Genomic DNA, 17623 nt, shown 5'->3' with positions numbered 1-17623 from the left:
GTATAAAGCCACCTGGTCTAACTTCCCTTCATGGAGGGTAGGGCCACACTAATCATGTGACAGGCTGAGAGAGGGCCTGACAGAGGGATTTGGGGTAAGGGATTTGGGGCCTTATTCGGTGATGTTTTCCAGACATTTAAAGCTGGTGAAGAAGCAGGAATAATTGGAAATGGGAAAGAAAGGTGGGTTGTGCTAGCTTATCCTTGTGGTAGGGTCCATCAGTATTTTTGCCCCATATGGGTCATGTACTTGATAGTGATGCTCAGTGTTGGCTACATGTAATCAGCTTCATAGTTGATTTGTTACTGAAAGCTTACTGCTTTTAGTAGAACTTCAAAGACAGGCAGTGTATTTAAAGTGGTTTCCTTATATGCAAATATAGCTTTTCCCTCCCATGTTGATTGGAGGAGAAAAAACCTTGTCCTACATTGGAGTAAATACAGTATTTATGGTGTTTTTTGCAGTATATGGTTTGATTTTTATATTTAAAAACAGATCAAATTGTAAGAGTAGCCTCACAGGGGTTTTCAGCAGGAAACTGAAGCAGTGTGACATTGAAAACATGTGAAGTTGTCTTTGGGTGAAAGTAAATGTTTTAAAAACTAAGGTCACAATTAATTTTAAAAGCAAGATAATTTTGACATGATAGCAAAGAGAACCCTAACAATGAACAGTGCAGTTTTTCCTCAATGAATTACAGTTGACAAAATATATTCTGTAATGTATGATCCTAGTCACTAGTATGAGTTAGAAAATTTCTGCAGTATCAGTATGCAAGGATTTTTACCGGTGATATCTTTTACTGGACCAAGTACATGGTTGGGATAGACTTAGACAAGCTTTTGAATGCAATGCATTCTTCTTCAGGTCTGAATGTGTTGCATTTGAAAGCTTGTTTTAGGTGCTTACCCACATTCAAATGATCTGGAAGAATTCCTCCAGGTTTGTTTTCCTCGTAGAAAAACTTACCTGGATATGCCTGAAGAGAGATTTGATTGCTGAGCATCTGAAGAGGGGAGGGCTTGCAGTGCTGACACTATGCAGCCAGAGCGCCCCTGTATACAAATCTCAGTATGCTCTGCTGGTGCTCTCAGTCTGCACAGAGATAGATGGCAGCACTACACTGGGCAGCCCTGATTGACTGACCCACACTGCCTAAAGTCAGCCTGTGTCCCCCTGCTTCATAACTTGGGAATTGTGAAGAGGGTATGTTATGTTCCCTGCTCAGTTGGAGCAGTACAACCCAGTGAATGACCATCTCCCTGGGGAAGTGGGGGCAGCAAAGCACCTTCAGTTGTTGGAGAACTGTGCTGTGGCTTCTCTCGGAAGAGAATATGAACAATATTTGCTTTAACAGGAGAGACTGTCCTGGGAGTGACTCTCCTGGTTGTTTCCAGGTTATTTTTCTCCTGGACCAGTCATTTTTGCTCTGGGAAAAAAAATCCTAAACATCTACTGTGTTCATGGTTTCTCCTGGGAGTGCAGCAAAGGGAATGTCTGTATATGGCCTGAATCAAGTCTTTCCTTGAAAAGCTAAGTCTAGTTACAGATTGTAAATATCAGGGGAAAAAACTTTATTCTGTTATTAGAATATATTTCAAAATACCAAATACCAATTTTACTCTCTTCCTTTCTTTTCTTTCTTTTTTTTTTTTTTACCATTTTGTTCTGTGAAAAAGCTTTGAAACCAACTGTTGCGCTCTGCCAGCAAAAATGTAGAAGGAGCGGGAGTCTTGAGAGCAATTACTGTTCAAGTAACTTTGGTAAGAACAACCAAGTTTATTTCTTTATAATTAGTGACTTGGGACTGTGTTTAGTCTTAGAGAAATTACACAGAATTTAGTTGTAAATTGCCATTCATACAAGGGAAATGGTTTCACATCATCCTATCTGCAGGCATCTTACATTAGGATCTGTGTATTACTTAATGCATTCCTGGAGATGTTTTGAAGTAGAGAGTGAATGTGCGTCAGAAACAAACATACTCTCTCTCAGTTTCAACATAAATGACTAAACAGAAAGTGAACTGTTGCTATATGAAAATCTTAATTCAGGTACTATGTTGGCATGCTGTTTTGCTGGAACAGCCTGTATATTTTTATGTTGTACATACTGCATTACTCAATTTCATAATTCAGTCTGAAGACATCCAAAATATTTTCTGAAGAATTTAGAAATTAGACATAGAAAAGACATGAAAGTCTGAGCACTACTTTCCTCTTTCAACTGTAAATCACAGATGGTAAATAATGCTTTACTATATTTGGTCATTACTAACATCTGATGACTTGCCAGTGATCTCAAGTGCTCCTCTATCATCACTGTTAAACCCCATTACCTTACAACTGCAATGTAATTACCATCTTTTCTGCAAAAGAAAGCCCTCCACAAGGGCCCCAGTCTTTCAGTAATCTAGGCTGCTTTGTGCCATTTTCCTAGGATGCAGTAGCCCTCAAACACAACAGATCTGGGCCACAAAATCTCCCATCACAGGCAGGTTCTAGTTATCATGGAGTCATTGGACTACTTTTTGATCCCTGCCTTCCTGGCTACCAATCTTAGGATGTGGCAACTGGTGAAATTAGAAAAGATTTCAGGTTGTTCTAATTTACCCCTATTGCAGGCTGGTTTAGGATCAAAGGGAGCCTAGAATTATCTTTTGTCCTCTCCCCCTACTCCCCCTTACTGAGTTGTGCTGAGAACACCTTAATGTTTATCCTGAATATGTAGCAAAAGCTTTGGTGGCAATTGAGTAGTAATGCAAATTCAGTGCACATTTCCTTTACCCTAATGAAATAAGTGAACAGATCTCAGAGTTCACCTGGTTTCTGATGATTAACTGAAGTGTCATTTCTTCTCCAGGATGAAAGTAAAATTATGCACCATGCTTTTCCACTGTCTGTTGTGTTAATTAATGCAAAAGGTTTCTTCTCTGACCTGCATTTTGTAACCACAAAATTTGGTTACTTGTCTTTGAAAGAACACTTCCTTTATCATCACTTTTATTGTGATATGTGCATTTCCCCATGTTTGTATTAACCATGATCAGAAGAAATATATTTGATGGCAGTATAATTAAAGGAATACATTATATCAACTCAATTAAAGAAATACATTACATCAATTTCTGTAAATATTTATGCAAAATATTGATTATACAGGTATTTAAAATAATCAAAATGCATATTAATTATTTATTGAATCATCTAAGCTTAGTATAGAATCAATCCTTGTTGCAGTATTACACATAAACTGGTATAAGCAATTGGAAACCGGTTCAAATCTGTAATGCAATAGAAGTTCCGTGCACATAAACTGCCTTCAAAATGGCTGAAACCAGTTTAAGATAAATCTGGATTGATGTAGTATCAGACTTAACTGATTCAAGTTAAATTGGTTTATTGAACTTCTGTCCCAGATCCCCTCCAGATTTAAGTTACCGCATAGTCCCCCAGCATCCCAGAATTCTTTGCACCCCTTCTGCAAAAGACCCCTTGCAGGGTAGGTGGGCTAGCCTTGGCCTAAGCTTTCTACTCCAACTGAGCAGGGAGGTGTGTTCTAGTGCTCCCCAGGTTCTGGCATGGGTCACTGCAGGCATGTGGTTGCATTTCCAGAATCAAACGTGAATGTCTGTTTATTTGCTTATCGGTTCAGTCTATATAGCATAGACTAACCTGTGGATATTGAATCGATTCAGCCTCAGGTTTTTTCTTAACCCAAAATAATTATGTATGCTATTGGTCTGCTTCTTTCTGATGCATAGAGACAGGCTAATGAGTTCATTTCTGCTTGCTTTTTTATATTAGGAACATTAGGTTACTTTTTCCCTTGTTCCAGGTATCTTTGCAAGACATACTGGTTGCTTGCAGACATGGTGGGATGTGGAGGAATGGTGCTTTATTTTAAACTCAGCGCACTTTTGTGCTATGCCCAGCACATGCCCAGAAGAGGCATTGCATTAGTTGCACCCAGCTTTCCCAACATCTGTACAGATTGGGCACTTTAGTGGGGCTTTTTGGGTGCTTTTAGCTAATCGCTGATTGAATCAGCTTAAGCTAAAAGTGCCAAAAAGTCCTGCTGAAGTGTCCTATCTATACAGATGCTGCAGAACCAGGCTGAAGTAACACACTGCTTCTTCCAGTAAAGTGCAGTTTTGTTTTGTTTGTTTTAGTTAACGTCTGTCAGCACCCATTGATATTACATGGTTTAAATTTAAACTGCAGTCTATGGCTGCTGACAGACATGGAAAAAAAACCCTGAAGAAAACTGCTTTACTGGAATAGGCAGTGTGTTAGTACAACCTGGCTCTGCAGCATCTATATAGATCCTGCATTTCAGTGGTTGTTTTTGGGACCTTTATCTAAATATTCAATCAGGTACTAGATAAAAGTGCCATAAAAGCCCCACCGAAGCCCCAATTTGTACAGACATTGGGCGAGCTGGGTCCACCTAACACAATGCCTCTTCTGGGGATGAGCTGGGTTCGGTGCACTCCAAGTTTAAAATAAAGTGCCATTTTGCTTTAGGTTTTTTCACATCTGTAAGCAGGCTATGATTTACTGAGGCCACTATAATAAAGAGGCTGATTCTGGAAACTCAACGTTCCCTTTTCCCCTCAGGTGAGAGTATAGGAAACTATAGTTTCCCTTCTAGCCCAATATGATGTCATTAACCCACCTATTTTTTTTAACCCTCTAAAAAGCACTCCAGTAAAAACATGGATGCCAAAACCTGATATTGCTAATGGGAGAAAAAAATCACCTAGAATAATAATAAAACTATACGTGGCCCTAATGTATAAAAGGCCTGTTTTTGCTTTGCGGTTCACCTTCCAAGGACAATATATGTGTTTTGTGCAGTCTATCACCATCACAATTAAGAAAATTATACATAGGCTGACAATAGATGAATTTGTAATACGCAAACCTTGATACGTAAACCTTGATAGTGCATCTCCCTTTAAACTCAACATTTGTCTATTTCTGACAAAAATGATACATTTTCAAACAGGATTATTCTTGTGAAAAGAACAAAATATGACTTAAAGCACTTTGTGGTCTTGTTCGTTTTTTGAAGAGATAAGAGGAAATGGATCTTTCCAACAGTGGAAAATTTAAAATACTGGGCTAATGAAGAAAAAACAATTTGGCTTTTCTCTAGCAAGTAACAGCTTGTCCTATACTCCCTAGGTGTATTTGCGTTACTTGTACAAAGAATAAGAGTCAAAATCAAATAGAATTTTTCTGTTTTAAATTATTATTGTACATTGGTTTATTTTATCTATTTTTTTGTATAATCCAATACCCTGTTCTGTTTTAATTTTAAGATAGAACGTGCAATTTTATTGCGTGCTTTTAGCAAACACTGTACATTCTATTGATTTTATTTTATTGTTCATTTTATTGTGTTATTTTAGTGAAAGCTGTAACTTTACTACTACTATTAAATATCCTTTTGTATTTAGTAATAACTGGAACTGTAATCACAGCAGTCACACGGGGTGGCAGCTTACATGCAGTGATATCAATCATTAATGTATATAAAGAAGGAAGTTTAGCAATCCAACAGGCTGGCAAGAACCTGAGTGCCAAGATCACTGTTGTTTGTAAACAGTGTCCTTCCATCAGGAGAGGTAAGGAAAAAAAACTTTACTTATCCCTAAGGGGTATTGATTTGCTGAGCTGTTGTGCTAACACCAAAATTAAATTTAGGCATCATGTAATATCTCAGGATAACCCACGTGAAAGAAGTGAAAGCTAATCATCTAACACATTGGTTTGCAGTCATTTGGCCTAAATGACTCTGCATCTTTATAGGTAAACAGCTACTTGATTTTAGATCGGGTGCTTTATTTCATGTCAGAGGGAAACTTTTTAAATTTAATACATCTGTGGGGAAGGCAAAACTATTTTTACATTTAATTCATGGAGTTGTTCAGTTTGTGAAGTCTAAAGACCTGGAAATGGTTTGGTTTGGCAAATGAGATTTGGCTAGATTTGATTTGGGGTTTACATATCTGAGAGCCTGTTTTCATATGCAGTTATTTAGAGGGGTGGAAATGCAAACAAAGTAAACCCACAAGGCCTATTAATATAATAGCAAATGACAGACAATAGCTTCATTCAAAATGTGACCTTTTCTCCTCCATAACTATTCTGAACAAATTTTACATAGTATTTCTCCACCTCCATTCCCTTATAGGTAGATTGTTATTTTTATTTTATTTTACTAGCTGGTAACACCATTCTAGCTATACCAAACAATACTGTAGATACTGCATGCCACATAAGGCAACTTCCAATGAAATGTTATCATGATGACCAGTGAGATGTTGTAAGAAATGCTAAGATTGTTTCATAGTAGCTAGCAATTAAAACAGGGTAAACTAGCCCCACCTCCTGAGTAAGCAACAGTAAAAAGCAACAATGACACCAACATTGGAACAACAGCAGGGAACCATCAGAATAATTCACCTAGCAGTTAAGCAAAACATGCAGGATACTATTCTCATGGACCCAGAGGGACAGCTTTCCATCTCTAGCTCCGTGTGTGCAAAAATGAAATTTATTTCCTACCTATGGGGACTTTTTTACCATCCAGACTTTTCCCAGTCTGATGAAGGGCCTTTGAGCCTGAAAGCGTGCAGAAAAGGCTATTTTTTGCGATTTCTCAGTCAGTCTAATAGAAGGTATCATTTTGGAACCAAGAGTTCTAGATTTTTGTATTTCTTTTTATCTCAGACCAACACGGCTACCAAGCATATCCCTGACAGGATACTACCGGCATTTAAACATACGGATCCAAAGTGGCTAGCATCAAAGAAAAAAAGTGTTGGCAGAAACTAGTTTTTGCTTTTACCTTGTGATGCCTGGAATCTGGATGCCTGATTTCCTCGGTGTGGCAAACTCTCTCCCTTACGTAGACTGCTGGCTCCAGATTACACTCTTCTGTTTCTTTCCAAATCCTCTTGAATTATTTAATATATATTAATTCCTAGAAAGTTCCCTCACTTGCTCACTTCCTGCCATCCCACCCATCTGCCTGGTGCCTTGCAAGCCCTGAACCTTCTGGGACCATAAAATACTTAAATCCATATCATAGCTCTGCAGCCATGGACTAATCATATGCCAAGATCATCCCCCCAGTAGTCTTGTTAGTATTTTACCTGATTTCCTTTCCATGCATCCATGACCTCCCCACCCAGTTACTTACTAGCATACCTCTCATCACATTCTTTTTCGCAGCCCTAGTACACCTGTGACATGGCTGCTGTGATCTTATCATCTAATTCTTATATTGATTTTTCTAGCTTGTTCTTGGCACTTTTCATACTGCCCTGCCTTCTTTTAAACCAAAGGCATTATCATAGTATTTGCAAATATAAGAACAATGTCAGCTGGTGGGGTAAGATGCATTTGTTTCTAGGTATGAATCAAACCAAACAACATAAATAGACCTTAAATATAGGATATAACCAGAGGTGGGAGTACATACTATAGCCCTAGTTGTGTACCATATGCTTTGTTGATCTTCGCAAACAGCACCTATAAAACAACTTAAGACTTGCTATATCACATTCTTTTCTCTAGGTCTAAACTACATCATCATGGGCCAAGTGGAAGAAGATGGTAGAGGCAAAGTCCTGCCTAACAGCTTTGTCATGGCTTTCAAGACTAAAAACCAAAAGATTCTGAATACCCTGAAAAACAAGCGGTGTTAACAAGTAAACTCTGCACTTGTGCTCTGTCATATTTGTGGGAATAATTTGTATACAGTAGAAATCAAAAAGATAGAACTGATCATTACCAGTAAGATTCTTGGTCTGCTCTTTCCTCCATTCAGCATGTCACTGGCACTGGTTGATGTTGCTTAAAGAACTTAGAGGAGAAGAGTTGCAGCCTGGCCAGCTGATCTGAAATGCACCAAATTCCAAATACTTCAAAACAGTTAATTTATACGCATCTCAGAATTATTTTTTTAGAATTGAGTTACATGGCAGTGTAAAATAAGAATTTTAAGTGCAATATTTATAGCAGTTTTCATTTAGCTTTTCCTTTTAAAGTTGTTTTATTATATGGGTTCCTGCATCATCATCTGTGCTTAATAAAATTTTAAAATTTAATCAGATATCAAACAGTTTTTGAACATCACTATGTAAAGTGGGACATGCTTAGAACAGACAGAAATCCTTCTTTGATCACTTATGTGCTTTTGATGCTGTGGGACTTGCCTAATAAGAGAGGGATCACATTTTCCTTTAGAGGGCTCATTAGAGGCCTGTATCCATTGAAGTCAATGAATCTTTCCACTAATGTCAGTTAAAATTGGATTAATGTTTTGAAGAATTGAAGTGTACTACAATACAATGCTTTTATCTCCTGATGGCTACATTCTATTAGGCAGTTAGCTTTCCCTATATAGGAAAGGGGTAGCGAGTAACACAGTGGCAGCGAACTATACCTGCAAAGTTTGAATTTTGATCGCTACCATGAAAGAAGCACAAGAGTGCTGCTCAGCCAGACAGCAGCATGTAAGTGGCAGCATATCTCTGCTGATTCATGTAGCTGTAAGTACTACAAAGCATAAGCAATTCATTTTAATTTGACAGCAGTATCATATCCACCCACTATACATAAAGGAAAAGGCCTGAAGTAGGATGGAGGGGCTCGCAATAAAACACAAGTTACTGCCCTGTGTTAGTTTTATCCATTATATCTGGTCAAAACCTTATTCCAAAGTTGCAGGACAGCAATGATGAACTCAGGGAAGAATGCAGCTCTTACAGATTGATAATGGAGAAGTTGAACTCTGGGGAAGGTAAACATCAAGCTATGTTTATACAATCAAAATAGTTATGCAAAGGCTCAACTTTGTCAATAGGAAATTGCCCATGGAAGCATCTTAGACTTGAGTGCCCGGGAAGAGACTTTTGTATTGTTAATATTGTTCAGAGGGCCTCTTATTTTGGCATGCTATGAAGAGACCTCTTAATAATCAAAATAGAAGTATAACCAAGTAAGATGCAAATGTTCTTAAAGCAGCACCAAGTTGCAAATAGTGTTTCCAAACTGATTCTGCTACTAATTGCATTATTGTAGTGCTTGAAAGCATTAACTGGTACTGGAAACCACCGTACAAAGGGCTCCACAGGCTGGAGCTGACCTGTAGGCTGCTGACCCCTGAACTAGACAAAGAATAAAGGGGAAGGCAAAGGGGAGGTACAGAAAGATAAAGTCACCTGTTGAGCCTAAAGGTGATGGACCCAGCAGTAGAACATGGATCTGATGACTGCTCGTCTTTTGCCCTATTCACCACAACCCAGTTAACCTTTTTTTATTATTATTTGGAAAAAGTCTCAGTGGTAGCCATTTCCAAATCAGATTTTAATTCTCCATATTAAACCTTGTTTTCAAATACAGGTTTCTATGCAAATAGAGAGAAACACTACATTGGTCCTACTTGGTCTGTCAAGGGCAAAAGACAGATACCTTAGAGACATTTTTGAAGCTGCTTTTGCCAGAAAAAAAAGGCAAATCAAAACACAACATTTTTATTTAGAAAGATGAAGACAGACAACACTGTGACACAGCTTTAGCTATAGCTTCCCCCTGCTTCTGTTACAGTTGTGCATGAAGAATACTTAAAAATACTAGCAAGAGAAGGAAATATATAAGGAGTAAAACAGAAATTAATGTGATCAAGAAAAAAAGATAACTTCCTATGGCAAAAATACAGCACTTGGGGGGAGTGAGGGAGGAGGGAAAGATGAAAGAAATCCCCCCCCCAAAAAATCAGTATACCCCAACAGTCTCAATAGAAGAAATGTTTACTGCTGCTATGTCTTGATAGTATCTGAATGAAAAAATTATGAATCCTACACCCAAATAAATTCTAATCAAATGTTTTTTATTCTTTTTGATGTTGATTTTTGAATTTTTTTGGGAACACTTACTCAATTGGAGGAGGTCCTATGAGGTGACAAGAAAAGAAGTCCCTTAGATGTTCATGAGTCATAAGACTAATTGGTCACTAAATTTTGGTAGAGAAAATGATTACCCTTTTTTTTTTATTGGCAGAAGGAAATAAATAACCCATCTTAAGTCTAATGAGTTATCCATTAGTTAACTGTCTTGTTAATACACCATAGATTCAACTTGAAAAGTGTCACATAAGTAACGCTCATGGAGGCAGATCCGAGTCATGGTTCCCCAGACATTTTAATAGATTCTTGTGCCTAGCAAAAACTGAATGGTTGTGCTTTGGATGAAATCTGAAAATTGGAAATCAGAGACTAAAGCTAATAAAGGAATTAGATGGCTAAAATAGAACTGGAGACCTTATGTCCAATACAATATGTCCATAACCATGGAGGCAATTAAACTATAGTATCCAGATAACTCTTGGTTTGATTTTTAATCTCCGTGAACACCTGGAATTCTACTTCTGCATGTACTGCCAACTGCTACAGTGTGAACAGTGCCTGTCTCCTGCCTAAGCTCAACCATGATCCATAAAACCCACTGTTAAATGTCAATCAGGTAGACAGAATCACAGCATACCTAATATGCACCCCCAGGACAGGACCCTTCCCAAAATTCAGATTTGATCAGGTTTTTTGTTGTTGTTTTTTTTAAGATGGCTGAAAGGGCAAGTGGCAATACTGTATCTATTTCTATATAACAGCAAAGTGGTTAGAAAACTTACCCATTAAGTCTCTCAGCATGACAGGGTTCAAACCTACGTGACCTACCTGCCAGAATTCCCTAACCACTGCCTGCTCTATAGGCTGGAATAGAGCAGACACTTGCCATGTCTCCAGTTAATGTCGTGTCACTGTACACCGAGAATTCAAGATTCATGGGAGAAAGTGTGCATGAAAGTGTATGACTCCACAGTCAAGAGGTTAAGTGTTCATTTGGGTGGGAGGAGTCAACCTAGGTTCTCTTCCCTGCTCCTAGGGGACCATTTTCTGCCATTTAAATAAATATTGAATATTCCAAATTGCTGCACATTTTCTAGTGGGAGGGATGGAAGTTGTCTCCATCCAGACAAGCTCCCAGCCTGCTGGTTAAGACACTGTCCTGGGAGATGAGAGATGTTTACTTTAACCCTTCAGACTGAGGAGGAAACTAAACCGAGTTTCCTCACTTCGTGGGAGAATGCTCAAACCAATAAATTGCTATCTCCACTTCCTCGTTTGGCCAAATTTTATGAGAGTAAGCCCTCCTCTATTTCATTCAAAGAGGGAAGGGAAAAGATTCCAAGTTTATAGATACAGGCTGCATGGAGGTGCCCAAGCTTTGGCGACAGGCAGGCTATAAGACATCCCTGTCCTCCACATTTCCCATGGGCTAGCTGTAACTAACTCTGCTCAAGCATGTGGAGCATGTGCGTTTCTTTGGATCCTATTCTAAAGTACTTAACTCTCCCCATACACTAGATTGCATTCCAGCAGCAAGGGATTTATACCACCTAACTTTTCTATTGCGTCTAGCCCCAAGTGTCATGTTCATGTTGGTACCCTCACTGGAAGTCCCACTAGGGCTATAGCTTGAAAGTAGGGCACGTGAAAGTGATCTTGGAGCCTAGGATAACTTCATTAACACAGACATAGTCAACACTAGGTGAAAGTATCTCTTGCTTGAGCAAGGCCAGTGGCTGTGACAAAAAATGATATACAACATCAACAGTCACTTACTTCTATATTTTGACTTGTGCCTAAAGAAAAAAGCATGAGGAGCTGAGCCACTCAGAATGATCATATCCCAGCTACTATGAACATAAACTTGCATCCTCAAATAAAATAAAGAACAAACCCTTATTTTATAGAATTCACTTTATATGAATGAAAATGTGAAAGATGCCTTGATATTAGATGAGGAGAGTTCCATGTTTTGCTTGGCAGATGAAGGAGGTGAGGCAATTACCAGTTTAAAGATAAAGGGAAGTAAGGGCAATAGTGCTATACTAACAGATAGGTATACCTAACTCCTAACCAGCTTCTGTAATCCTACATATTTTGTTGTGGTGTGCACTGAATTAGAGAAGTTCTTTCAAACTTTGCTAATATTTAAAACTACATTTTTCAAGTTGCTTTTTATTTGTCCGTTTCCTCTTCTGGAGTACATGACAACATATACAGCACAAAGTTTTATGTGAGTACATAGTTCAGATATGAGATTCGCTTCCAAATTCAAGAATTGGATTAGCCTCTTTACAAAGAAGAAAGGAGGCTACACCCTTATTCAAATAAAAAAATAATAAAAAACTCATTAGACAATTTAGACTACCATGGCAGTATGACTTCAAGAAGCCTAATATTTAAATCCCTCTTGGAATATGCATAATTCAATAGTACAGAAAATATATCACCTTTGCAAGAAACAATTCTGTAAGAATTCCCTTTGAAGGGATCCCTGACATAAACCTTATCTCTGTCAACCACAGGATTGGTTGTGGTAAAAGATCATTGTAGCAGCCTGTGCCTTCTGGCACTAAAATATACACTTATCAGATATCCACATTTTTAAAACATTGCTTTCACAATATTTCTGCCAATCAATTCTTTAACTCTTTTAGCTATCATAAATATGTTTTTTGTAATTAAAAATACAAGAGCATCGTATTTTCTCAACTAGTTTGTGAACCCGAATTATACATTAGCGTAAAAGATAAACTGTATCCCCCCAGCACAGAAAACCCACAAAGCCCTTGCTTTCCATTGTATGCAAAATCAACGTCACACATAATTACAAGGTCTAATAATATTCCTGACATGAAACATGTCAAACTTGCCAACAGTTATTTCAGGAATAAAGCAGTATGACAAAACACATTTCATATAGGATGTTTAAAAAAACACCATTAAAACAGCCTTCTGGAAGCACACCTTCCAAGAACAAAGGCATAGTGTGCTACTCATTCTTGTTAAAAATTAGATTCTCCCAACCTAGAGAAAAGCAGATGAAAAATGGGATGTTTAAATACCAAGTACTACCCCAGATTAACAAACTCATTACAAAATTTTGTATCCATTCCCAAGATTTGCATATCACAAATGTTTATCCAAGTTGCTACTTGAAAAATCATTTAAGAAAAAGATTTGTTTGACAGGTTTTGCAGAGGATTTCAGTCTTAAAAAAAAAAAAAAAAATTTTTGATCTGTGGAACTTGGTTTTTAAATCCAAAATTTTAACATTTTCTACCAACCTGCAATATATAGGAAAGTCTTCAAAATCTTGTATTTATTTTGATTTTCTGTTTCATGGCTATCAGCATTCTGTCAATGTCATGTATAAAATCTGGTAGTAGTAGTCTTTTCCAGATTCACGCAGTCTTCAAGTTTATATCACAATCAGTTAGAAAATCATAATTACCAACTTTACTACTTTTACATTTCTCTTAAAAATAAACTTGGTGCTTTCTGAATTATTTAAAATACCATCTTCTCCCACATCTTAAAAAACAAGCAAAATGAACACACACACACAAAGGCAAATGCAATATGCATGCCAGCCAGGAAGATCTTAAGCTTACTAGCTGTTGTGACAGGTCACAAGCCACATTTTTTTTTTCTTTTAAAAACTATATACATATTTTACATACTATGCTTCACACACCATTCACAAAGAATTTCAACAGAATGACTTGCCTTTTGCATTAATTTCCAACTCTTAGCTACAGCTTATGCAAACATTTTCAAATGTGTGCACAACAATATTTTTTCTATTTGGTTTAGCGTCAGAATTAAGCCAACATTTTCAGCTGTAGGCGCTTAGTGTTAAACACTTCCCTGTGAAAACGCAGGCTCTAGTTTCTTGGATAAAACATAGCATATTTTGAGGTCCTAAAACCAAGTAGGTCCCTCATTTCATTTCGAAATTTTGATAAATCTTGTCGTAGTTCATTCAAGTTTTCCACAGTCGCCCGATCCGTGCTTTGCATCTTCTGCCTCATGGAGGTCAGGTAACGATGGACTAAACAACACATCACCTTTTGGTAATTCTCATCCCTCTTTTGCTTCAAATTTCTCCATTCCTTTAAAAAACAAACGAACAAACAAACAAGCAAACAAACAAAAAAAACAAAAAAAACAGTTACAGGTTAACTAAACAAAAGGACTTTTCCTAAGCCCAAAGTCTCTGTCCAATTCCTCAGGTCAAAAGCACAAAAATAAACTGTTAAGCTGTAGACATTAATTCCTAACTCTCATACATAGGACATACAGCAAATGCAGAAAGTTAAGGCACCCAACTGAACCAGGAGAGTCAAACACATTTTGGTTTCTAATTTAAGCAATCTGGGTTTGAGTCAATCACAGGGGTGTATGGTATATTTCAACCATTTTTAATAATTCTTTACTTAAGTGTACATTCCGCACAGACTTTCAGTTGGGTTTACCTGCAACTATTTTTGGTTGCAAGGAGATGTAGAAATCAGTAGATATAATTATAGGGTACATTAAATATGTTTATTTAAACTAATACCAAAAAAGAAGAGACAGTATTCCCTTTTTTGGTAATTTATTTTGACAGGTCATGTGACATGTTTAAAATTATTGACTCCTAAGCATATTCTAACCGTACCATATTCTATATTATTATTACTATTATTATAACAACATACTTGCTGAAATTTGCTGAAATTCTACAATTTTTTCTATCATGTGCCAGGGCTAGTTATTATTTTTGAAAGACTGGAAAATTAGGCCAGTTTTAATTAAAAACTCAACTAAAACCAGTCTGTTCCTGTAATGCACTGACATTAGTATTTGGGGTCTGCCTAAGACTAGTGTCATGGTATTATTGTGATTTACTCTGGATTGTGATCCACCATGTGACACTGTCCAGAAAATAAGCTACTATCAATATTCTTAGGTTCATTTTAAAGAGATTTTTCTGGTTGTGAAAAGTTCACCAAACATTCTAGATCATGTTTTACCTTCAAACTATTCTGACGTTTTACTTTGCCACTTGAAGTATGAGAGCAAATCCATTTACTGAGGCTGTTAAAGAGATAGCAGATGGTCTTGGGCGAAGGAATGACATTGAAAGGTGGAGGCAGTGTGCATTTGTCATCAAAGTAACTAAGCCAAAGTTTGGCACGAGCAAATTTCCATTCTTTATCTTCATGATTCTACAATATAAGAAATGTTGATAGAGATCAGGTAACACAAAAGGAAATGCTGCATAAAATGTATATGGAATGTTTGTAGAATTTATATTTTAACACTAAGAGGCTAAGATTTTCCACTATCTTAAACACCAAAATAGAATGAACGACATTATTTATAGCACCAATGTGTGCTAGAGTATAAAAGTCAACTACTATGTTGTATAATTCATACATTAAATGGACTTTAAAGGAGGTATCTGTAATAAATAAAAGCTGCAATATACTGACAAAAATTGGTTCTAGACCGACTGGCTGACTACATTTTTCAAATCTTTGATTCCCCCAAGGCCTGGATATCAGAAAATGTTAATTTATAACTAAGAATCATTTTGTCCAATATCTGCCTGACAGGCCATAATGTCATGAATATACATTATATACGTCCAAGCTGAATTATATTGGTCACATAACAAACAATATTACAAAATTTTGCCAGTATAGTTACTGCAGCTAGTGTGTCTTTTTACACACCACTGCCAACATAGCTTTGGTAGCAGACTCCCTCCAGCTGGATGGAGGTATGCTAAGAAGTACTTTCTCCAGCAGAGTTTCTATAGAGGAGGGACTGCAGCAAAGTTGGCCAAAACCTCCATTCTGCTGGTATACACAACACCTTCATTAGGGGGCTCTGCCACCATAGCACTATAGCTATGTTAGCAGCTAACAGCCTCATAACAGACAAGCCCAAGAATGCTGCTGACACACAAAACAACAACAAAAACAACTCAATGTCACTTACTGCTATAAGCTGAAAACTTTTATGAAGCATTGCCACTAGAAGCTTGGTAAGGACAATCACAACCACTACGTTGTAGGTCCCAACAATTACAGCCCCCACAAAAGATTGCAACTCTTCACCATAGCTAAATCTAGTGACAAAGATTGCTACATGTGCTAGAGAGAATATGTACCAGAACAGAGCGAAGCAGGTGCCAATAAACCTAAAAAAATAAAACAGCCTTCGATTAGGATGCACACAAAAAATTAGCACACATTTTAGTATTAGTATATATATTTTATACTATAGCACATATGTAAAAGCAATTAGCATGTGAATTACATTATTCCATTTGAGATGCCATTCCTACTCCCTTACTACCATATTTTCTTGAATACTACATGCCCCTATATAAAACATGCATTTTGTTTTAAGAAAGCAGAAAGTATAAAAAGAAAGATTTTTCCTTGAGTTATGGCTGACTGTGTGGTATAGTAAGTCTTTCTGGAAACAGCATCTCTAGGAAGTATACCATCCCAGAAGAAAGTCTAGGTTAAGCAGGAGAGAGCCTGGGTCAGGCAGTCTGGTGTGGCAAAGCAGCAAGCAACAAGACTAGGCCCCAGACCCTTGCAGGGACACTACCAAGACTGTTACCTATTTACTGCAAATAGTTCTTTATGTGAAATTCCTGTAAATAATAACATTCTACAACACAAACCACAAGCCTCATCAAGATACTACAGACTGCAGGGAACAGCTCATTCACCCTTAATCAGCTCAGTGACTCTTCAGCCAATAGCTACTGCGTCACCAGTGGCTGAGACAGGTTTAACACTGGATTCCACCATTGCTGTTTACAACCCCAGAGAGAAGTGGCAACCTGTCACAATGTCTATAACAATATTCCACCTGGTTTCTATTCCAGGGAAGGGGGGGAGGGGGGGGGAAATCAGATTCCCCACTTAAGAAATGCTCCTCATTTTGAGAGCGCTGGTTTTAGTGAAAAGGATGCATGTGCTACATGAGTAAATATGGTAGGAATTGGTGTCCAGAATGATATGCTGTTGATGCTGAACAGTTCTTTAAACCTTAAGCAATTACAGTAAAGAGAACAGGGCTACCTGTGGACAGGCATGAGGTTCAGTAACGGTATCACAATTGGCTACCACTGATATTCCAGAGCACGATTTATTTAAAATCATCACATATAAATCAATAAAAGATACTCCTGGTATCTCAGACACAAAATACCTTTGGTTTAAAAATAAAACAAAACTACCTAACACATATATACAAAAAACTGTCATGGAATGACAATGGAGTCAAGAAAGGCCCTCAATACCTTTAATTAAGTTAGGCATAATCCTATAAGAACAAGCAAGAACAAGATTACTAACAACAAAGAAAGGAATGCTTTTCAGACAACTGAATCCTCTAGGGCTACAATTAGGAGTGCTATGAAACATGAATTGAGCTAACTTTGATGGACTTAAGGATTGTTAATGTACTCCACATAGTTTTAAGGCTGTTTTTTTTTTTAATATATTACTGAAATTAACTCAGCTGTGCCCAATGTAACAGGAAACACCATATTTGAAGTCACTCTAGTTTACTCAAAAGAGTCACCAAGTAATTCAACTTGAAAAAATTTTATCATCTGCAGATCATTGAGTTGATAAATTTTATAGTAATACCTTCAAACCATACTAGTTTAATTTTCATGCCATGGTG

The 17623-nt window shown here is 37.4% G+C and overlaps 2 protein-coding genes across 10 annotated transcripts in view; one reads left to right on the top strand and one right to left on the bottom strand.

Annotated features, from left to right (window-relative positions):
• PCOLCE2 (procollagen C-endopeptidase enhancer 2) overlaps positions 1 to 8129 on the top strand; it is a 40813-nt gene extending 32684 nt beyond the window's left edge. The window contains exons 7-9 of the mRNA XM_090054299.1: positions 1680 to 1763; positions 5465 to 5632; positions 7590 to 8129. Coding sequence (XP_089910425.1) covers positions 1680 to 1763; positions 5465 to 5632; positions 7590 to 7720 — 383 coding nt within the window. The 3' untranslated portion in view covers positions 7721 to 8129. The remainder of the gene's footprint in view (positions 1 to 1679; positions 1764 to 5464; positions 5633 to 7589) is intronic.
• Positions 8130 to 12069: 3940 nt separating this feature from the next.
• The window catches only part of TRPC1 (transient receptor potential cation channel subfamily C member 1), a 45326-nt gene continuing 39772 nt past the window's right edge, over positions 12070 to 17623 (bottom strand). For 7 of the 9 annotated variants that reach the window (XM_090054289.1, XM_090054290.1, XM_090054291.1 and 4 more), the window contains 3 exons: positions 15914 to 16115; positions 14941 to 15135; positions 12070 to 14037 (listed from right to left, as the gene is read on the bottom strand). In XM_090054289.1, the coding sequence (XP_089910415.1) occupies positions 13810 to 14037; positions 14941 to 15135; positions 15914 to 16115 (625 nt within the window). In that variant the 3' untranslated portion in view covers positions 12070 to 13809. Of the gene's footprint in view, positions 14038 to 14940; positions 15136 to 15913; positions 16116 to 17623 lie in introns of those variants that run through there. The other 2 variants (XM_090054292.1, XM_090054294.1) reach the window with 2 other exon arrangements.

Source organism: Crocodylus siamensis, chromosome 6 (assembly GCF_052110815.1).
Source record: "Crocodylus siamensis isolate JL-2025a chromosome 6, ASM5211081v1, whole genome shotgun sequence".
Lineage (NCBI taxonomy): Eukaryota > Metazoa > Chordata > Crocodylia > Crocodylidae > Crocodylus > Crocodylus siamensis.
Note: the sequence above shows the minus strand (reverse complement) of the source record. Positions and strands in the feature narration are given on the sequence as shown.